General features: G+C 36.2%; 1 protein-coding gene across 1 annotated transcript; it reads right to left on the reverse strand.

Annotated features, from left to right (window-relative positions):
- Positions 1-1,282: 1,282 nt before the first annotated feature.
- On the reverse strand, positions 1,283-22,911 carry ldb3b (LIM domain binding 3b). Its single transcript, XM_059324038.1, has 8 exons — positions 22,775-22,911; positions 18,603-18,754; positions 17,858-17,933; positions 12,445-12,467; positions 8,969-9,166; positions 4,857-5,026; positions 4,728-4,764; positions 1,283-1,953 (listed from the first exon to the last, which is right to left on the reverse strand). The coding sequence occupies exons 1-8, from the start codon at positions 22,868-22,870 to the stop codon at positions 1,857-1,859; spliced, it is 849 nt and encodes a 282-aa protein (XP_059180021.1). The 5' UTR covers positions 22,871-22,911; the 3' UTR covers positions 1,283-1,856.
- Between the last annotated feature and the right edge of the window lie 1,532 nt (positions 22,912-24,443).

The following is a 24,443-nucleotide window of genomic DNA, read 5'->3' on the forward strand; positions in this document are numbered from 1 at the left end:
AGACTGGCCCCTGTAACGCACACACCCCGACGGCAGCATGCCCCGACAGGCGTGTACTGCGAGGGCCCGTTCAGTACTGATTGCAGTCCTAGTTTTGTCTGTCTTTCACAATGTGATACATTAACATATCATTTAGACTATCATATCTGTACAACTCTTATTCTTTATACTTCATACTGTGAACAAGCCTTTGCACAAGCCTTGCTTAATATTTTGCACAACACTGCACAGCTCTTTCATTTTAAATAGCTTATTTTAATATTTTTTTCAAATTTTAAAAATTATTTTCTATAGTTTCTGGTTGTTTCTTTAGTTTTTATAACTGTTGCCTTACCCTTTGCCCCCTTTCTCTGTTGTTGTCCCACAAATTCCTTGTATGTGCAAACCTACTTTGATTATGATTCAACAAAGAACTTAATTACCTAAAATGACGAAAAACAGCTTAGTAATGAAAGTAAATATAATAATAAAAAAAGATATAATTATTTGCTTTTTATTGTTTTTCCCCCCCTCATATGTTTGTTGTTATGCACCAAAATACAAATTCCTAAATTAATATTATATTCATTTGTATTAATTTAGGAAGTGAAATGTTATCTTTCATTTCCTCTCATATGTATATTGTTATGCAAATATGCGAAAATGTATATATATATATACACACATTATAAATACACACACATATATATATATATACACATTATAAATATACATCTATATATATTTATAGCTAAATATGTTGATGTTATGTATAAATCTGCCATAAAAATAAATAAATTAAATAAATAAAGCCTCACGTCTACAGCTCTGATTGCTTTATCTCAATGAATCCAAATCTAACTTATAATTGTTGACCTAAAGAATATGAACTATTTATGAATAGCAACACATCTCTCTCAGAAGTAATGTCCAGTCTCTTTTGTATGTCAGATATTAATTAAATAAAAACTAAACTTTGAGAAAGCAAGTAGCAGTAATATTCAGCTCTCTTCAACCCTGCTGTCATAGTTGTATCATTGTTTTTGTCGCCAGCAGCAAATAAAATGTTGTATCATTCTGTCAAAACCTATTAGGTGCTGTTTGTCGATGATGTTGTCTTTTCAAAGTCAAACTCCCCCCTCTGTCACACTAACAGCTCTAGAAGTGACAGGAAAGGTTATCACTGATTGAGGAATGTCCTCATCAATAATGACACGGCAACATGCCTCCAGTTTTTGAGTCCCAAAGCGGAGAGTGAAACATTCCTTTAATCTGTGAGTTTACAACAGTTGACTCAGCCGTATGGTTTTAAGAAAACATTTATTCACATTGATATAAGTACATTTTTGAGTGCATTTTTTACATACTGTATTTGTGCATGTAGGTAAATCTCTATGTGTGCATTTGTCCTCGTGTGCCTTCTCATAAGCATGCTTCGTGTTACAATTGCTATGTTCGTGTTCGTGTTCGCCGTTCATGTACTAAAACAAAAATAATCAGTCCTGCATTTTCATTTGAATACCTATTTTTTGTACAATTTCCCCTTTTCATTTAAAAGAGACAGAACCCAAACAAACAGGAAAGAAAGAAAGAAAAAAAAGAAAAACCCAAATGCGAGATCAGGTCTTAGCAGCGGACAGAAACATTTGACAGGTAATATTGAGCTTATTAACACATAGCATTCTCACACTAACAGTTAGTATCTCACATACTAATCTAGGCTACAACACTATCTCACATTCCTGAGGAGTTTTTTTTCTCCTCGTCCTGTTCCTTTTTTCTTTACCCCTCCATAATTTATCCCTTCTTCCTGTTAACTCCTGTGCTTTTGTCCATGTCTTCCTTTACATGTCCTTCTTCTCTTTTACTTCTCCTCTTTAATTCTGGATGTTGAGGATCTGTGAGGACAGTCCTTGGTGCCAGTTCTTCAGCTTGGCGAAGCGGGGCCCTTTCACCTCCGACTCAAACCTCTCTCTGAGGGCGTGGAAGGCAGGTCATATTTACACATTTAGTCACAATTTTAGAAGGCATAGTTCAACATTTAGCTGGATGAGAAGATTGATAACACTCTTATGATTTATATGTACAGTAATAAGGATCATCGGTTTAGCTTAGCTCAGCTTTAAGTCTGGTAACAGAGGGAAACAGCTGACCAACCCAGACGCCAGAATAAATGTTTTACAAACCACAGATTGAATCTCAACATTAACCAGTGGTGGAAGAAGTATTCAGGTCCCTTACTTAAGTAAAAGTACTAATACCACACTGCATTACTCCACTACAAGTAAAAGTTCTGCATTCAAAACTTAATTAAGTAAAAGTACAAAAGTTTCAGCATCAAAATGTACTGAAAGTATCATAAGTAAAAGTACTCTTTAGACAGAATGGACCCACTCGGACTGTTTTCTACATATAAATAAAATATATTATTAGATTATTTGTATTGATGCAGCATCTTATTTTTGTAAAGGTCATTTTAACTTCTTAATAAACTGTTAAGTGGTTAGATTTAAATAAAAAATGTCTAATCACTTTAAATTTATCATGTTTTTCATGTTAAAACTCAACCAGAAAAGTAACTAAAACTGTCAGCTAAATAGTAAAAAGTACAATATTTGCCTCTAAATGCCGTGGAGTAGAAGTATAATGTTACATAAAATAGAAATACTTAAGTGAAGTACCTTAAAATTGTACTTAAGTACAGTACTTGAGTAAATGTACTCAGTTACTTCCCACCACTAACATTAATGACCCACAAATATGCTGAATGTAAATGTTTCTAAACTGCTGCAGCCTGTTCTCATTGTGACAAGTGGCCGCTGCTTTTAACACATTTAATCGGTAAAATAAGGCTTAAAAACATTACTTCTGGACAAAACTTTCTATAATGAGACATGAACACCGGTTTGGATTGGTTGTCCCTCCTGCATGGCTAATGTTGGACCTACATAACATCACATTGCTTCCTCACCCGAGAAAAATTCAAATGAACCCATTGCAGAAACGTAAAAATTTGTTTCCTGGCGACTGGGCTGCAGCTAACCTAGCTCTGTCTAAAATCTGACTACCAGCACCTCTAAAGCTCTTTTATTATTTATTTTTATACCTTGACCTTAATTTCCTATGTGCTTGGGTCGAGTGATTAATGAGGACAATCATTTGTATAATTGGTCCAGTATTGAGCGAGAGCTGCAGCAAGCAGATGCAAAATGAGCTGCAATATTAATCTACGTCTAATAAAAGTGCTTGTTTTGCTCAGATTATTATTTTAAGTGTGTGACAACATTATGGAAGGATGGAGAAATATGAAATCTTTTGAGAGGTGACTTGTTGCAGGAAGACAACGATGGAAACCTGAGTGAGAGTTGAAGATGGGAGTGCTGGGAAGACTGTGTTGTGTAGTTTTGTGTGTATTTAACATTTTCAATAAAAAGAATAGTTCAAAATGGACATCATACTGGAAGGAATAAAGGACGTGGTTGGTGGATTTGCCTCCTCATTTTACCTTTACTTTGGGGTTTAAAAAAACAACAACTTGTGTTTCATAATTGTAAGATAATATGCTTTGTATTTCCTGACTTGACAACTCTGGATGTCAGGCAGAGATACTTGTTTGACTGTGTGTTTGTATTTCTTGCTGTTGTTAAAATCAAAATAAAATCTAAGTGATACATAAAAAGAATGGTTCAAGTTTACGTATTTCCAAATTGTGCCAACAGAATGTCAAGCAGCACTCTGCAGAGCCTTCGTTTGTTGAATACAGACTGAAGTTTTTAGTGTTATTATTGTTCTTTGCTATCCACTTGCTGCTGATAAAGGTTTATCTTATCTTAAGTTTTGGCTAGTTGTGCTACAAATGGATACAGTCCAAACACTGCAGCTTTCAGACCATCTGGCCTGCAGTTTTAAGAGAAGAAATCAAACACTAAAGCACTTTTTCCTGAAGAAAGATGCTGCTCTTAGAGAGGAAAGACCTGCTGCAGATACAGCAGAGGTAATGTTATTATCTGAAGTTACTGTGCTGACCAGCAAAACCCCTCAGTCACTCTATCACTCAGTTAGCCAGAAGTAGGTGCAAATTATCAACTGATTCATGACTGATATGAGGATTACTTTGCAGCCAATTTCACGGCTGCCAGCTGCAGCGCTCTCGCTCAGTACTGAACCAATTTAAAAAATTGTGGTCACTTAGACACAAAAACATGGGAAAATGGGGTCCAGGTATAAAAATATATTTAACCCTCCTGTTATGTTCGTTTCTCAGGACCAGCAATAATGCTTGTAGGTCAATTTGACCCGGGGCACGCTTAATTATCCAAAAGTGTCAGAAACTAAAAAATCCCAATAAAAATTGTTTATATTTTATTAATAACTCCATTACGAACCATTTCAATTAATATTTGGTGCAATGGTGTTCTTTACCTCTCACAAATCATGGTTCATTGAGGATAATTCATAATAAAAAAAATGCTTGTTAAAACTTTTTTCATGTACATTGGAAGACCTACATATGAAATACAATGGTTTTACCTGTTGTTTATTTTTATTAAAATTTTATTTTACATTTTAATTTTTTTTCTTTTTATGAAAAATACTTTAAACAATGTTTTTTAATGATTTTTTTTAAATGGGTCATTTTGACCTGCAACATAACAGGAGGGTTAACATATTAAATGTAAAAATGACACATTGTGGTCTTACAGGCTTAGATTTTTTCTTGCCAGTAACTTTCTGCCTGTTGCTCTTACCTCGACTTCTGCAGGGCTTCCTCATCTGGGTCTTGCACTGCATGGGTGGAAACAAACAGGAGAAATTTGGTAAGGGGAAACCAAGACGTAGAGAGAATTATCAAAGTGTAAGGTATGCATTGTACTGACGATATTCAGTGCCAGTGATATGGGCCAGCATCCTGAAGCTTTTGGACTGCAGGTTGGCGGCACGACGAGCCCATTCAGACATGTTCTGGTTTGGCTCTCCTGGCCTGATCACTGCCTGGTAAACCGGAGACGCACAGTCCACCACAGGGTCCTTGATGGGCAGAGCTCCACTGCAGGGAGAGAAGGCTGTCAGAGCTCAGAGTGTGTGGTGGGTGGAGAACTTCAAGCCCACAAATGCAATCAATGATCATAATGCACCAAACGCCCCTGATGTGTTGATATCACGACAGTTTTTTTGGTGTGTGTTTTTGTTTTTTTGCATTATTGTTTGTGTTTTAATTTGAGTGAATAGCTTACATTTAGAGCCAAGTAATGGATGTAAAATTGTTACTTTTTCTGTCAGTTTTAACTTTAAAAAAATGTTGAAGTAGTAAAAAAAAGGCCTGAAACACACAATTTGTTGTTCCTCTAATGGGGTCCAAATAATGTTAGTTACCTGCCGCAGTTCATTGGAAATGATCAGTTGTTATAATACTATTTTAGTAATAAACTAGTAGTAATTATAATAGTGTATTTACTGACATTTCAACAAGAGTCTGCATATAGTGGCTGAAAAATTGTTCTCTCGCTTGTAAAATTTTGTGAAAATTGATAACGTTTTTAGCCTTTATTCTTAATTGCTTGTTTAAAGGCTTAAAACTACAGATTGCCCCAAGATTAAGATAAAATAGAAAACAGTTGAGTCCTCTTGGCCTGTAGGGCAGAGTTTAAAGGGTTAATCAATAATTTTTTGCTCTACAAACAATAAAATAGAAGTATGATTGTTTAATTTCTATATGCTGAATCGAGAAAACTTTGTCTCCAAGGTGTGGAAAAAAGGCAAAATGGATTATGATTGGGAATATAGCGTTATTCAAGTTATACTGATAGTTTTTGCTGGTAGAAATGAGACAAACTCAACCCTTCAATCAGAGGGCAGGCTCGTGGTGCTTTGCTGTTCACAGTGACCTTTCTGGCTCTGAAAGACTGAGATCTTCAATAAACATAATGGCTTTAATGTTACATGACTAGTACTCGCGAAAAGTTAAAAATGCTGTTTTGTTTCCTATTATGTTTGAAATTCTATCATATAAATCATATAGTTCACTATTATTTAACTAATGCAGAACTTAACTAATGATGATTCAATGTGTGAAGTAATGCAGGATGTGTCATGAATTCCTGTCGCTCACCATAAACAAATGATGAAATTATCAATATGACTTCATGTGATTAGTTCAAATTGAATACATCAATCAAGGAAATCTTAATTCATAGTTACTCTTTTAATTGATATGTGACCAAATTAACGACAGGTGTCAGTTGACAAATTAGAGACGAATGGAGTGGACTGGAGAAAAAAATAAAGTTTAATATTTCTATAAAGGTACTGTGCTGCATTCAGGGACATGTGTGTCAGTCTGAAATAAACTTTTATGTAACCTGAATCTAGTTAATTTAGCATAGGATTTGTTAACTGATGACAAATCACATAAAGTCACTTCATCGTTTGTTACTGCTGAGAATGAGACATCCTGCATTGATTTATTGCTGATTTGTATGATGGGCATTTGATACATTAAGATCAATGATTGCAAGATCTGGCTTTACACACAGTTATTCTTTTTATACATACTGCTATTATACTGTATTTGTGTTGTTTTATAGTTCCACACTGACGCTGAGTGAGTTTCCACAGCAACATGACTCAGCAGTATTTTTTTAGCATTTAATTCAGTGTTAGGAAAGTGAAAGTCAATGCTGATCGAGCAGTAGTTGTTTAAAAAAATTGAGATTAAATACTCGGAACATTCCCATGCTGTGAAATCCCACCAGTCTCCATCCAGGCTGTGATGATCCCGACTTCAAAAAGAAAACCCTGAACACAACTTACACTCTCACACTTTGAACAAAGTACCTCTAAGTACTTCCAGAAACACATAAAATGACCTCTTGGTTAGTGAGTTTAACCACCATGTACCTCAGAAACACAGAAAAAACACATTGAAATTGACAAAAAGAAATGCTGTAGAAGTTATAAATATCTTCAGGATTTTACTCCTTATAATGTTAATATTGTAATATTCCAAGGATTAGTTCATGAGACATGGGGAGCAATGCACAAGCTGTTCAATCATAAGACAAAGGAGGAGGAGAGGCGGTAGAGAAAAGGAGCGCTGCTGTACTTACGCCAAGGGGGAGCCGGCCTCCTCACTGAGGTCACAACCAAGAGGGAAGGATGGGGAGGGATGGGTGGAGGGCAGCACAGGTGGAGGGATTTTTGGGGGTTTTTTTTGGTTGTGGATGGAATGAGCAGAGGAAAGTGGGTGAAAAGCACGGAGGAGTACGTGACACAGACAACATGGAAAAGCCCGGGCATACAGTAGAGTAGACGTCCGAGCTGCAGCAGCATCTACGGGCTTAAAGGCTCCAAAAGCTGCTTCAGATAAAGTGTCTTAAAGGGCTGATTCAACCAGACGAGAAAAACATTTTCACTTTCTGCTACAAATATCCAGCTTTTCTTTCACTGATTGAAGAAACAAATTATTTATGAATAGTACAAGTTCACGTGACGGCCATCAGTTTGAATTATTTACACTTAATTTTTAACAAAAGACAATTACCATTCTGTCTACATTGTATATCATGTTCCTAACGTTTTTATTTTATTTATGTTTCAATTGTTAATACTTTTTATATTTCTACTTGTTTGTATTGTAAATTGTTAATAGTTTATTTATTTTTTTACTTGTCTTTTTTCTAATACCTCTCACTGTGGGAATAATAAAGGAAATCTTAATGTTACTTCTGTCATTTATAAATACTGAATGGCAAAAATCTTGGGAACTAGACACAAGGGTTTCCATATTCTGTTAACTGCTGTTGTTTTTTTGCCTAGAAACTTTTGAAGTGCAACATATTTAAGTCTCTCTGTTCATGATGTGCAGTCAAAAAGCTCTAATCGATTTGCTCTAAGCTGTATGCTTCACTGCTGTGAGAGAAAAAACATAAAAAGTTCAATTATATGCGCCAGGAATAGGTTATGGATATTTTTCCATTTATTTTATCTGAGAAAAGGCCTATAGTGAATGGAAGTTATTTGAATGTCACAAACGCAGCAGCACACCATAATTAAAATGTGATTAAAGCGTTTTAGGACTACATGTCATCAAACATTATGTAAGGTTAAAGCTTAAGAAACTTGTGTTTATGTGCCATAAAACAAACCTAGGCTAGTGTAATAATATTTATTTATTTATTTGCTATTATGCCTGAGTCTATTAAGGGAACATACTTTACATGAGGACCAGCATTCATTTTTTTGAGGGAAACGCAAATAAAAATACCCCAAACACATAAGAAAAAAAAAAAACACTTTGACTTCCACTTTGCGGCTCTATAAAGGAGTAAACATTTTCATATGGACTATATCTTTGAATGAAAGAGGTTTTCAATAAAATTGTCTGTTTTATAGATTCTGTTTTTTGTGTGATTTGTATGAACTGATCCTTTAAATTCTCAAGGCGTGGGGCAGTTTGAAGTGCAGTTTGCAGGTTATGGATATTTTTCCATTGTGCTTTTTATTCTATCTATCTGAGAAAAGGCCCATAGAGACCTAAATGTATTATTTGTTTGTTTGCAAATAATATTTTTTTTTTTTATCATTTTATCTTTTTAATTGTTATTATTATTATTATCTATGCATTTGTTACTTTGCCTGAGTCTATTAAAGGCCCAAAACACCCTGAAAACATACTATAAAGGATTTTTATAGGAATTAGGAATTTTAATAGGAATTTTATAGAGATTATATCTTTGATTGAAAGTAGTTTTAAATATAAATGCCTGTTTTATAGATTCTTCAGGACACCATTTCTGTTTTTTTAATTTGTAACGAAAAAATAAAACTCCTTTTACTTTCATTGCAACTTTCTGCATGACTGGATACAACTAGCAGCAAGTGAGAAAGAATGTTTTTTTGTAATTTGGATGAACTGATCCTTTAAATTCTCAAGGCGTTGGATGGTAAGAAGTGCAGTGTGTGAGTGGAGAGGGGATCAGTGTGAGCTCACCTGTCGTGTCCCTTGGCCTGCGACTGCCCTGCGATGGCGTCCATGATGGCGTCCTGTGAGTACATGCTGATTGGTGTGTTGTACTGGGCGTGAACGATGGTGGCCTTTCCACCCGGGCCCCTCACCTCGATGGGCTTGTGGGTGGACAGGGCAGAGTCTTTCAGGGCAATGGGGTTGAAGCTGGGAGTGTACTCCACACTGGGGGGGTCAGAGGTCAGTGAGGAGGAGGAGGAGGGGGAGGTTTCAGGTGCAGAGGTGAACATGAGAGGTTAACAGACAGAGGAGGAGGAGGAGGAGGAGGAAGAGGAGGAGGGAATTTGAGAGGAAAGGCGTGTAGTTATAGAGCCGACAGACAGGTGGGGCTGTTTACCACTTTATTAACTTCAGAATAGACCTCATGTATGTACACTGAAGTACACAAACCAAGCACACACCACTCTTTACTGTAGCTGTGTCCCAGTTCCATGCTACATCAACATTTAAGCCTTTTAAGTTTCCTGACTGAATGTAGACCAAAACTACATATCCCAGCTGCCTCTGAACTGTATCACTGCAACATTATTTTGTGGGAAAATAGATACTTTGTGTAGGGGGAAGAGTTGTAACACCACCAATTCCACCAATCAGGGATAAAATAGGAGTCATATGATGATTTCAGTATTTACCCACTTCCTCCCTGATCACACATGGTGATTATCAAGGCTGGAAGAGGGTGAAAGCAGATTTTACAGAGAAAAAACTTTTTTTTGAATTTTTGAGCTATGAAAGTAAATTTTTTGACCAAGACTATATTTTGTTTAGTAGCCTATATATATTCAATTAAATACAGATGCATCTCAAAAAATGTGAATATCAGTGATTAATTTCAAAAAATGGAAATAAAACATGATATAGATCCATTACACACAGAATGAAATATTTCATGTCTTAATTTAATTAATTTCTTTTAATTATAATGATTATGGCTTACATTTAATAAAGACCTAAAATTCAGTGTCTCAAAAATGTTTTAATATTAAAAAAAAAACAATTTTAAAAAGTATGTTTAATATGGAAATGTTGGCCTCTGAAAAGTATGTCCACTCATACTTGGTTGGGGCTATTTGACTTGAACTACTGGAAATTGACTTCTCCATAATATTCTAATTTATTGAGATGCACCTGTAAATAATTTTAAAGTATAATACACATGATTTGGAAGGGCTTGGGCTCAGTGTAAAGAGTATATTATATTCTTCATAAGAGGCTTCTTTAAAATGGTTTAAATGGAAGAAGAAAAAAAAGTACATCCATAAAATGAATTCTTGGGTTAAAGGGGGTTAAAAAAACTAATACAAGCAACAGAAATAATCTTGCCTACTAAATAAAAATCACAAAAGCACATTGATTTGCTTGATTTTAAGCATTTGTTGTCACATAGTGCAATCCATAAAGAGAATAGTGAATTACATCCAGTAAAACTAATTTACAAAATCATTTTGCTTTCTGTTTCTTTGCACACCCTAGTGGATGGAAAGATTTTAACTTGAATGGTCTGCAGCAGCTTCCATGTGGATTTTCTTATATTTCTACAAACCAAAATGTAAGTTATGGAAAATGGAAAAGTTATGCTTTCACATATGAAAAATTCTCACATGGTGGCTTTAAGTTTAATTAGGAGTATCATAAATTGCAAAATTGCAGTCTTGTCTTGTACAACCTAAAATGAGTTTAATCTGAATCAGGATATTACTTACTACATACAGTGTGCAGTGAGGAACTGGGACAGAAACATTCATCACAACTTGCAGATAAACAACCACCGTGTGTCACTAATGACAAAATACAAATTTTGACTCTGAAAAAAAAAAGAAAACAAAGCTGACACACCAGAGCCCTGTTCTACAGCTAGTTTACTAAATAAGCCAGGCTTATTTGCAAATTCTGCTTAAAGTCAAGCTCAGCTGCTTAGAGAACTTATGTTGAATTTGCTTTATGTAAATCATCTGAAAATGAGTCAGACTAACCGAAATAAGCCTGGTTTAAGTGGTAAATTTGCCTTATGGAACAGGCCCACGTCCAAAAACAACCCAAACATGCTTTTGTAGCACAACCAAACTGATCATTATCTGCATATTTCAACTGACAAGGAGGATTGCACACACTGCAGATGATGATTCACCGACACTGCAGCCAAACACAGATGTATAACGGGCACAAAAACACCAAAGCACGTGCATTTATAGAATGCATTTCTATAGTAAAGCTACAGAGGACCAGCAGAGGTGAAAACACATGCTGCATTACAAATCATTTACTTTTAGTACGTACTGCAGCTGCCCTTACATTTAGACATACTACTTCATCATAACATGACGCCTTGAATTCTGACCCTGTGGTTTTTGCTGCTCAGAGGATTGTGGCTCACTGCAAAACGTGACCAGATGCAGCAGGAGATACTACTACATTTAGCATACTATGCATACTATGTTTTTTTCTGGCATACCATTGCACCTATAGATATCTTAGTAGAGAATATGTTCAACAATACATTTGAAACTTTTTTTTTTAAATTAAGTTCTCATTTTGTTTTGTTTTTAAAATATGTCGAAGTAAGTTAAAGTATCATTTAGCTGAGCTGGACATTGCATTATTTACAAACTCTTCATGAACGTTTCGCTAAATTATTTATCTGTAAATTACTACAGCTGTAAAATAAGTAAAGTGGGAAGGAAGCAGCAGTGAAAGCAAAAGTAGAAAGTCTAACTCAAGTAAAGTAACTTCAAAGTGTGTTGAAGTTCAGTTTTTGAGTAGATCTACTTTTATACTTTCCACTTCAGGGAACTGGATGCTGTTATTAATAACATGTTCCCTGAAGAAACCAGTGGTGGAAGAAGTATTCAGACCCCTTACTTATTAAATAAAAGTACTAATATCACACTGTGCATTCAAAACGTACAAAAGTATCAGCATCAAAATGTACTTAAAAGTATCAAAACTACTCGTTAGGCAGCACTCAGATTGTTTATTATAGTCTAAATATATTTTTAAAATATTATAATTGATGCATTTATGTAAATATATGGCTTATTTTAACTTATTATATAATATAATAATATTCTGGTATGAGGTTTTTAAAAAAAAAGTCTAATCCCTTTAAATTAATCATGTTTTTTTTCCTGAAAAGTAACTAAAGCTGGCAGCTAAATGTGTAAAAAGTTAAATATTTGCCTCAAAAATGTAGTGAAGGTAGTGTATAAAGTTATATATCTAGACCTCAAAATTGTACTTTAATAGAGTAGTTGAGTAAATGTTCTTAGTTGTTTTCCACCACTGGAAGAAACAAACAATCAGCACACTCAATATGCTGTTACAGTCACATTAAAACGTTGAGCTTTAATTCAGCTTCACGCACATGAATGCAACTTCACACCAGATCTCTAAAAGTAAATCCTCTCTACTGACATCATGCACATTCAATACGGAGGAATACTGACTTTGCAGCTGTGTTTGCGATAACCTGGAACACACCACAGGGGGATGGAAAGACAGAGGGAGAGAGAAGGAAAGAACGTAATGGATCACCAGAGGGTATTTTAGTGACAACAATGGCACGGTGTGTGTTTGTAGGAAACTATCCAGCAGCAGCTCTATGCTGTAATCCCACGGACAGGTCAGAATAGCAGCCGTTTGTCATCACTGGGATATTTCCCAGCTTCCCCTGCATCACCAGGAGTGACTGACAAGAGCAGACGCCTCTCCATCACATGACACAGAGACACATTTAGCACCGCACAGCCACAAATACACACACCTACACAAACACAACACATACCAGCCCATCGACTGATGTCTGGACTGCAGTCGTTACATGCGGACAGATCTGAATATTTCACTCTTTTTGCTGAGAGCTCTGTCACACAGATCCAGTCATATGTTTAAAAGTTTTATAGATATAGATGGCCATATACTCAAGAAAGTTTTATTAGTTTTAACAGATTTTTTCTGGTCTGTGCTGTTAGAAAAAGCCTCCATGAAGTCAACTGTACTCTTATAAACCCTAAATTACTATTAAAGGAATACTATGCAAGATTTTCCTAAAAAAAAAACCTAAAAAAAACGCATACTCTTTTAGAAAAGTATTCCTTGTTAATGATAAAGAATATATATAGATGTAAAGCTGAAGAAAATTATTTGTGTTCACGTGTCACCCAATAAAACTAAGCTAGTGTAATAATATTTATTTATTTTTAAAACAGCTTTATTATGCAGGAGTCTATTAATGGACATGAAGAGCAGCAGCAATGACTTTGAGGGACAACATCCTGAACATATAAGAAAAAAAACACTTTGACTTTCACTTTGCAGCTCTATAAAGAAGTATTTTTACTTATAATTGATGAAGTGTGGCAGTGTCTTTATGTTTTTGCTGTGTTTGTAGCGTTTCTGGGTGTCAAAATCAACAGACACAGTGCTGGAAAAAATGCCAAATGGTGAATCTGGGATTTTCTTTCAGTTTTGGTTAAACTGGATGGGAGGAGCCAATATTGAACAAACAGTAAAAGACAATTCCTACATAGTTTGACTTTAAACTCATTTTATGATTGCTGACAAATGACCAAAAATCTCTGGCTTGCTTTGTACATTTTCACGCCGTAATTCCATTTTTGCAGTATCTCGTGTTTTTTTTTAGATTTTTATTAAACAATGCATTTCTTTTGATCACAATGCAAGACAACACGGAGTTTGATATCTTGAGCAAGAAAGTAAATCCTGCATGATTTATTAGGCAGACAGGAGCGCCACATTAATGTCGAAACACAATATCTATTAGGTAACAACAGCAATCGTTATCTTTATCTCTAGTTTTTATTTTATTTTTGTTTTAATTGTGAATACTTTTTATATTTCTACCTGTTTACATTGTAAATTGTTAATACTTTATTATATTATTATTATATTTTATTTTATTATATTTTTACTTGTTTATTTGCTAATACCTATCTTATATTTCTATTTTAAAGCCTACTGCTGTTTACAATTTTTTTTTAATTTTTGCTATCCACTTCGCTGCTGCAACTCTAAAGGAAATCTTAATTTGGAATCTGAATCTTACTTGCTTATCTTTAATATTTTAGACTAGATGTTTTGTTAGATTTGTAAAGACCTTTTTCAGATTGATACATTTAAAATTGTTTGATTTTTACTCAATGGCTGTCAGGTTAAATGTTTCACCTGTTACTTTTCTCGGGTAAACTCATGTTTAGAGTACTCCTTTTGTCTTTTATTCTCATTTAAACACTGACCCAGACTGCACAATATCATTGTATTAAATATATGTTTATAACCAGTTTCAAACCGCTTTAAGACCACAGTTGACCTCAAACTTGTCGGCTCTTACTCTCACTATTCCACTCTCTAGCTCAGAGTACAGCACATGATTCAGATGGCGGATCTGTCCGTACAGTACACGGTGGTGTTCAGGGTACAGTAGGTGAAGTGGAACGTGTTCGACGGCCCCTCACACGTGGGACGTCTCCCTACAGAGAGGGGGAAGCTATCTCAGGTTTGGCAGCAGGGGGGATTCAGGATGATGGCGTGTAACCGGAGCGGAACATTCCCTGACCAGCTGCTCTCTCCTGTGCGTGTGTGTGCACGTGGATTGAGGAGTCTCTATGTGCTCGGTGAGGTGGGGTCGCTGGCATGATACTGCTGTCACCGTCCCTGCAGACTGCCCGGAGCACGTTCCCGGACACCTGACTTACCGTTGGCCTTTACTGTAAAGCAGCTCGTCTCCGGAGGGGAAACACATTAGTGAAGACTGATACGTGGATGTGATATGTCAGGGGCAAAGCACATGCGTCCTTAATTAACATCCACGTATTTCATGACCGAGACTTCACCCGAACTCATGCCATCCTACTGAGGAGAGTTCCCTCCACGGTACACACAGTACACGGCACTAATGAGTCGGCCCTGCTCCAAAAATTTTAGCTTACAAGACCTGACTCCCGCCGCCAAAACTGAACTCTTTCTGCATTTTGTGCTTGTGTGTGTCTCAAATTTGTTATGTTAAGCGACTTTGAGTACCTTTTAAAAGCACTACAAAAATCAAATGTGTTATTTTCATTATTGTTATTGTTATTATTATTATCAAAAATAACCAAGATTTTACCAGTTTTTGACAATGTTTCTCTAATAGAAAATGCAAATTTAAAATGGTGCAAATTACAAAAGATAGGATATTAAACCTTTGTAATCTGGTGATATTCTATAATATAGAATATATTATATTATTATTATATTATTATATAGAAAAAGAATCCTCCAACTAACTAAGTACTGTCTGAGTTATGAAGGCCTGATATATTTTATTCCTCCTTTGCTGGACTGAATAACATGTTCCTTCATTACCGTGATCAGGGACACTGTAGTTTATTTTGAGTCGACCTCACGTACTCTGTTCGGCTGCTGTAAATACTCTCTGGAGCACCGAATGTGTCTTAACCCGCGGCTAAAAATAGTCCCACAACAAATACACAACTTTAACTTGTTTGAGTAACTTTCACTAAAAACCACAGGAGACTTTTTACAAACTGAAGATATTACAGCTTTGGTCAAAGCCATGAGCATTTTTGGCGTTTTTTTAGTAGATTTGTTCACAAAAAGTTAAATATTACCCCACAACAAAAAAACTATGACTACAGTGACCCTCAAAATTTGTATTCTCATAATTTCTAAATAGATAAAGAGCACCATACAAATCTGGCATATCTTGAAATTGAAGCACACTTCAAAAAGTATACTAACAGTGTAATAATACAAGTACACTGAATTATCACTTCAAGTAAACTTATATATTTAGGCGGAATTAAAGTAAACTTTAATAAATCTTTCTAATAGTTTACTGCAAATTACTTTCAAATAATAATGCTTAATATATAACTACATAATTACTATTAGTAATTGCAATTTAGTAAACTTTTTAAAGTACTCTGAACTACAGCTTTAAATTAACTTATTATAAAATACACTTTTTATAAGTATACCTAAATAATCCCTTAAATTAAGTTAAATTGAAGTAAACTTAAATATACTTATTGTGCACCACAAAATAATTCAAAGTACGTTTTTTTTTAGGATACCAATTCGTTTTTTAATAATTACTTATAACTACTAATATTTGCAGAGCTAGTATATTTAATTTTAGGTAATCGAAGTTAAACTTAATGATATTTATTCTAAAGTATACTTTTAAAAAGTGCATGTTAAATATACTTAAAATTAAGTACAAAACGTGAAAATATATGTGTAATAACAAGTATAATTTAAATATGATTTTAATACACTAAAGTATACCATTTTTTTAACCTGTTTTTTTTTTAACAATTTGCTTATGTGCATGTTCCAAAAATAATTTTAGCACCCTAAAAATTATTTATTATTTTTATCCAAAATGCATCTTAGCCTGCAAAAAAAAGACCATATTACAGAGCTGAAACAATACACTGATTAATCAATTAGTTTATCAAAATATATATATTCTTTTAAAATCAATTCATTGATGATTGTTAAATAAATCTTTTATGCAAAAACTGTATAATTATAATAAATCCTAATGCAATGTAATGTAATTGCAAGTTTCAGTATTCTATGCTAGTAAATTTAATGTTTTTGGGTTATAAACAGTTAGTTGGAACAAAACAAAAGGCTCTGGCAACTAGCAAATCATTCTTAATGCAGCCATAGAATATTAAAATAAATAAACAAAGATAGAGGATGATTCTTCCTGTAACCTCTCCAGTGATTAAAAAAGAGCTTCACAAGCAACTCTGTGTTTTATTTCCAGACAAAACAGGATTTTAAACCCAGCGTGAGAGACGGAGACACATTCGCTTGAAGATAAAAAGCCTCAAAAAGGGAAATCAGGGAGCTGAAACAGCAAAACGGGATCTTTAAAAAGATTTTGTGCAACATCATCTGCCTGGTTTCATCGCTGTAGTCTGATCTGCTGCGACTCTGTTACCTGGAGGCCTGCCAGCCATGTTTGTGTGTGTACGCACCCGAAATAGTGCCACGTGCGAGAGGGGCGACTGCTGGGATGGCAATGGAAAGTTCTGAGTATCTTTTCTCATCACGGTCCTGTTAATGTGAGGTCAGACGGGGGCGGTGTGCTGTGCTTTTGCTACATTCCTCCAGAGTGACAAGCAGTGCTGTTGTTAGGTTAGGAGTTAAATCTTCTTCTCTTAGTATGACATAACTGGAGCCAATTTACCTCCATTGCAACCTACCCGAGTGATGAAACGCTGCAGGAAGCTGCCGACCCCTGTCCTAACTTGCCCTGCATCAGCATCATTTCTCTGAGAGTTTCGGGAGAGTAAAGGCCAACTGGGGAATTGTACTGCCCCCGCTGGCCTGGAGGAGAAACTGCAGGTGGTGTGGAGGGAATCCCTTTGGAGGACTTGTCATCCTGGAAGATTTCATAGGACATTCAAATACATCTTTAAACTATTTAGGCCTGACCTCCTCTTAACTAACTCCTTAAAAAGATGAGAAGAGGTCAAGATAGATAAATGGGAACAAAGATTTAAGCAAACTGTAAGTAAAAGCTTTCTTATTGTGTCTTTATTTTTGGTTTGCTGAGGTCTGACCTCTGCACAGGCCTCCCTGCACCTGCACTGTGAATATCTGACACTAGAGGGCAGCAGGACACCGTCTCCTAATGGCCCCCGGTAAAGAAATGTGAAGAGGATATTCTCACAAACAAGGACAAGAATGCAAAACACGTAAAACATAGATACACACAAACATGTACAAGTATGCAGACATATAGACATATAGACTTGCATGGGTTGCATAGATTGCATTGATTTGTCCATTTGTTCATGATTGCTGTGGGTGTGTTTGTACCTTCTGGTGGGGGATGACTGGCATGGGGGAATCCATTCTTTGAACGCCTGTGGGAAATGCTGCAGCACGTCTTGATCTGAAGAGCAAAGGACAAAAAAATTATTTTAAACAGTGATTTTTAAAGTGGACTCCTGATGGGCCTCAGGAAAATGCAAAAAATTAAAAGAAAGAACCATAAATCTATAATATTTTATATAAATGTATAATAATAATAAAAATTATAATAGTAATAAATCAAAAATTAAAAAGGATATTTTATTATATGTATTATATGTATTATTATTATCATTACTATTATATAAATGCACATTATTATACACAAAAATATTTGATAATAATGTAAAATAATAGTAATAATAATAATAATAAATATTGAAATCATGAATGAAAAATATATTATATTATATTATTATTATCATATTATGATCATTATTATTATTATTATTATATAAATGCACATTATTCTACACAAAAAGGTCAGTGCAGTCTTTTTTTAATTTATTTACTATGATCCAAAATTACCAAATATTCTCTCAAAAGCTACAATTTTTCTTACAATTAATGCTCTTAATTTAAAAAAAATGTTTTATTATTTTAATTGTGTGTTTTTAAATTTGAGCTACATTGTATAAAAAGTGCTCTATAGATCAAGTTTATTATTTATTATTATTGTTATTATCCAGATCGGCTTCTGCCATCATCTACTAAAAGATGTTTTGGGGAAAAAGGTGTGCAGGTTGTTTACTTCTGCATGGTGAGAGCCAGTTTGTTGGCGGCAGACTTAATCTTGTTCTGGGCCTCCAGGTGCGTCATCCCGTCGGTGCTGACCCCATCGATAGCTGAGATGATGTCGCCCTGAGCCAGGCTGCCGCCCACTGCCTTGCTGCCCGGAGTTATCTATGGAGAGGTCAAGAGAGCAGGTCACCCTCGGACCAGCGACACACATTCCTCAGGAAACAAAAACTGGAAACGGTATGCAGTCACGCCAACATGTAGACATATCACAGGTTGGAGTGATATTTAATTTATGAATGCTGGATTAATGCACCAGGGTGAATGTAAAATAAGAAACTAAAAATGTAAAATAATTTGTTTATTTTCCCTGTGATGTAGCACATGATGCTGTTTGTGAAGCTGCTCAACAAATAAGGATTAAACATGTAGAGAGGAAAGAAGCAAAACAAACTAATCCACCAGCTCTGCAGATAAAAGGCTGCATTAGGGTTTATCAACAGAGTGGAACCATATTTTTTATCTTAGACTCCAATCAGCCTCCAGAGCTGTAAATTGGTCTGACAATGAAATAAATAAAAAGAAAGGCAGCAGCAGCTCTGTTTCTAGTAACAAAGCCATGAAGTGTGCAGAACAGGAATATAGAAACAGTTCATACACTCTGTTTAGGGCAGGTTAACTTTTTCAGAAAAATGCTTTTATTTTGACGAAAATATGCCACGTTGACCTTCAGCTGAACCTTCATGCTCCAGGCTCTGCTACAAAGCCGGACTTTAGCGCTTAAAGCACAAAAAGAGGAGTTTTCAGTGAGCCCCGAAGGCCTGAGGCGTACAGTATCGGGTTTAGACTTACAGTCAACTCGTTAAAGAGTTAAAAATAAGCAACGCTGTTGATGCCTGCGGCTTCACTGTGATTGACCCTACTGAGCCCCCCCACATGCCCCAAACACACACACACACACACACCTGCTACTGACATTCATATGAGACTTCCTTGAATCTTTTTTCTATTTACATGAAGTCCTTTTCTCTACAAACCACAATATGTCTGCATTATTTTACCACTTCACATGATAAAATGTCCTTGGTTCTGCTTCTTCTTATTCACTCTCGCCCTTGTTATTCCTATCAACATTTCTGCATTTTTGTCTGCTTTTTATTCCTTTGAATTACTGTCATTATGCTTAGTGCTCATAGAAGTGTGAAGGTGTTTGTTTGTGTGTGAATGTGTGGAAAAAACACTTGCAATTAAGTAGTAGTCGGCAGAAAAGGAAGGTGAAAAATTATCTCTGCACAGCTGCTTCAGTGTAATCAAACACACATGCAGGCTCAATGTCATGCATGTTTTCATGTGCGTCACACACTTCAAATATAGCAAACAGGAAGTGGACATGAGGTGCTGCGATCCATGAAAATTGGTTTTTAATGAAAGAGAAACACTGGCTTGGATATTGATCAATGAAGGTTTTTTTCTTTCTTTCTTTCTTTTTTTTTTTGTTGCATTTTTAATATCTAAAATGTGTTGTGGTTTGTGCTTTGGTTTGGATATTTTTCTTCTTGCACCACATGCATGCTTCTTCCATCTATTGATCGTGTCCGGAGAGCTGGTATCACGACTTCAGCCTTTTTCTCCCTATGATTTTGACTATGATAACCACACTAATACTTGTAATACAAAATAACTAACAAGTCGTAACTAATAGGTAATTTGTTTCCTAAATTAGCATCCCTGGTAGCAGGAGTTCAATATGTCCTCATAGAGAAAAGTCAGCTTTAAATATGTGGTTAATGTTGGCAAACAGTTTCAGTTGGTTAGGCTTTAGAAAACATTGTCTGGTGTAAAATAACTACTGCCTGATGTGTATGTACTAGAAAATATGATGTCACTATTATCCTGGACAAAATAATTGCAATTCATGATATTATCCCAAAAAGTAATAACAATATGCTCCTAAAATGGAACAAAATATTGATCAAATAAGACGATGTAATTTCTGTAAAATAAGATAAGTTCTACTTGGTGTCACTTAGGGGCTTGGGCCAAATAAATTTTATGGATTTGAGGAAAAACTGTAGTTAACTACATCAGAACAATTAACTTTGGTGGGAACAGCCAGGCATGGGATAGGAAGAGAGGAACTGCACTGCACAGTTATAACACTTGTTATGCCAATTCAAGTAAGTATATATGCATAGAAGTTAAATTACATATGTCACTCTAAAAAACAATGTTGACTTTGTTTCGCTGAGGACACAAACACCGGTATTCTGGGTTAAATTCCTGTGTTTGTTTGATTCACCATAAGTGGACTTTGTTGTTCTTTACACTCAGCCTCTGCTACCGTCATTATAACTACAGCCACTAGAGGGTGCCGCCTGACAATAAACATTAATTTGAGTCGTACTAAGCTGCTGTACAAACATATGGGCTCATTTTTTGGGGAGAGGACGGTCTCAAAATAACTGGGCTGCGGCGCTTCATCTTGGCTAACAAGATGTCAGGAATCCACTGTATTCATTCCTCTTTCCTTTCTTAGTTCTTGGCAAAAGTAGGCCGAAACCCAAACCGCGTCTGTGTTACGTCAAACTGTAATGGCACCCCTAGTTGTCGTGTCAAGCTGCCATGTTTTATGTTAACCTGTCAAACCTGACCACAGGATGAATTCAAATCCAACGACACAATGTCACGTTGGACTGAGGGATCAGAAGACAATGAACCAACCGATGGGAATCAATAAAAAGCAGGTTGAGCATCAATCAGGACTAAAGAATGAGAGTTAAGGTCAACACTGTTGGCTCCACTAAGCATCACCTCCTCTCCTCTCCTGAATCTCTCAAATCCTCCATCCATCCATGCATTCTTTCACACTGACGCCGTCCTCTCAGGAGAGACAAGGACATGTTCAAATTGAACTATAAGCGAGAAATAAAGCTTAGTTAAGGTAACACAAGCCGCTTCCTCGCTTCTTTCCTGCCCCATTCCCAACCCCACTCCATCCATCCACCTCTCCTCCAGTGCTATTTAAAGGAAACGCTGTAAATACACCACCAGCCCTGCCAGAGACGGGGACAGCCAGTCTCTGCTGTAGAGGTGAAAGCTAATTAATTTGTAGAGTGACACATTCATTTCCCCCAGCTCTTTTCTTAAATTCCTATAATTATCGTCTGTATGTTCTCGTCTGAGCTTCTTTCAGAAATGATCTTGTTTGTCTGCTGTCATTTGCAAGAAAAAAACAAGTCTTTTGCCGTGCTGTAGTTGATTATGTTTGTCTGCCAAAATAACTTTGGAATGACATAAATTGTGAGAGATTTGAAAATAAATATCTGTCAAATCTATCATCCTGAATTGATGATTTGACTGTTCAGATCAACTTTATTCATGATAAATCAAGCAGACTATGACCTGAAATATGGATGACTTGACATTTGAGCTTTCAATCAATATAATCAAAGTAAATATTAAACTGTTTTATTTGGTTTTATTGTCAAAAGCAACACTAAAGAAAACGCACAGCAGTAAAAGCCACTAATGCAGCAGCGCCTCTTTTCCACTAAAACTATTCCAGTCCTTCCACTGCTGCTCTATTCTGGAAATCTCTCTGGACATTACATCTGTGCCTCCCCCTGTCATCATCACGTACAGCAACATTACATAACCAGCTGCTCAGCCACGGCTCACACACAGATCACACCTGCACACATGCATATACAGTACGCACATGCATCGACACAAGCTTGACCAGGTTTGAACATGCAGCGTCAAAACAGGTGAAAAAGGTCAAAGCAGGGTTAAAAAAAATGAGAAATTAAAATTTAAAGACATCTAGAGTGCATTTAATTGTTTAAAGGGGCAGTGAAGGAGACCCTGTAATAAACCTGCTTCACTTTTCAACATATTTTGGCTTTTTAGTGAGACAACTACACTTTTTTTCACCTGCAAATCACCAATAAGATGCAGATATTCAAGCAGGAAGATGTGACAAAAGGGTCAAAAAATGTTTTTTAAAGTTCTGTGTTTACATTATTGTGAATTGTGTTTGTTGGTTTACTCGTGTTTTAGGACATTAATTTTGTCATCATAATTTAACATCGCTTGTGCATTATTGTGGGCTTTTTTATGTGATATAATCTCAAATTCTTTATTTTTAAGTTGCTTTGGTCACTGTGCAGGTGAGTGTGTCCTTACCCTGGAGATGGTGAGTGGCATGTTGAAGTCCTTTCCTCCCTGTAGTCTGAAGCCCCATGGAGCGGGGCCATTCAGAGTCACTGTGTACGAACTCATCTTCGGTTAAACGTCAACACTCCTCCTGCTAACAACTCCTGCTGGCTGTATGTCTTCTCCTCCTGCCCGGCGTCTTCTCCGTCCTCCCCTGCTATCCTTTTGTCCCGGTCGGCTTCGGCGGTCGCTTTCCTCCAGTCAGCCCTGCCTTCACTCTCCCTGTCTGCTCCCAGCTCTCAGGACAAACACCCTGGGGGTTGTCGTGGTGGGTGGGTGGGTGGGTGGGTGAGTTGGTTGGTCAGGTGCTGTGGAACCTCTGTGACACAAACACACACAGGCATAGATTCATGCATGCAGATACACATAGATACACACAGAAAGAGTGCAGCCGCTGCAGAACAGTAAACAAAAAAACCTCCTTGATCCCTTACCCCTTCGAAAAACTTAAAATTTTACAAATTGCAAACTAAAAAGTTAACTTTAAACCAAATATTACAAGAGAAGAGTTTCTTGCCTGCAGAGTTGCTGAGGGCGAGGGACAGACAGCCTAAGAATAGCCGAGGTGAGCATAGACACAGGGGCCCTGGCCCTTATAAGGCCTGTAACACGAAGCCCCAGAATGCTTCACTGTCGATTCACATCGCCAATATAGACCCCTCTTACTGCAACACATTCTCCCTCTCTCTTTCTCCCTCTCTTAGCGCTATCAGTTCATGCTGCTAGCACCCTATTATCTGCAATTAGCCTCTGTGCACTGATGTCATTGACTTTTCAGTCTTGCAGTCTTTTCATTCTGCACATGAAAAAAGGAAACAGCAGATTACCCGGCGCTGTTCCCGAGAAACGCCCCCACCGAGCTGATTGAGTCATGTGTTGGTGTTTGTGTGATACGGAGCAATTCAATTAGCAGTCAGCCACAGCTGCTAAGGTTAACTGAACACAAACAGAGTCTGACATTGTTTCATAGAAGGTGACAGACTCTTTTTTTCTTCTGGTATATTAGTCACACGCACACACCTTGAAATGGCGACGTTGGTGTGCTGCTGTGATACTAAACGCCTGATTTTGAATGAGCAGTAAGTGGATATGAGCCAGTAACCATGCACGTCTTACACGAAAAAGTGACTTGCATATTTCTTTCTGTAGGACCTTTATAGCTAAATTTTCATTTGGCTATCAAGATGCGGTGCTATGGAATGATATATAAAAAAAATCATGTTCCTCTTTAAATACATTTAAGACCAAGCTCAAAAAATTCCTTCAGATGTTCCAATCACCATTGTATCAGTGTTTTGATTGTATTTTTTATTTTCATGTAGCTATGTCATTTAAATAAAGTAGAGTAAATTATAGGTTTTATGAGGGAGGGTCACTTATAAGCCCTTTGGGGTTTTAAAAAAATATTTCCTGCACATTTTAACTGTTTCTAGTACTGTTATTTCTTTATGATTGTTTGTTTGTAAGTGCAAACAACAATAAATAAAATAAAATAAAAAAATACTACAGATCCATATTCAGAGAGCTCATGTTCAACACCTTTACTCCAGATCTTCTCCATTAGATTTGAGGTATTTTGTGTGGAATAACAAAAACTTACACTTATTTGTTTGATGAAGGTTACAGCAGATTTGAAGAT

The sequence above is a fragment of the Centropristis striata genome, chromosome 21 (genome assembly GCF_030273125.1).
Source record: "Centropristis striata isolate RG_2023a ecotype Rhode Island chromosome 21, C.striata_1.0, whole genome shotgun sequence".
NCBI lineage: Eukaryota > Metazoa > Chordata > Actinopteri > Perciformes > Serranidae > Centropristis > Centropristis striata.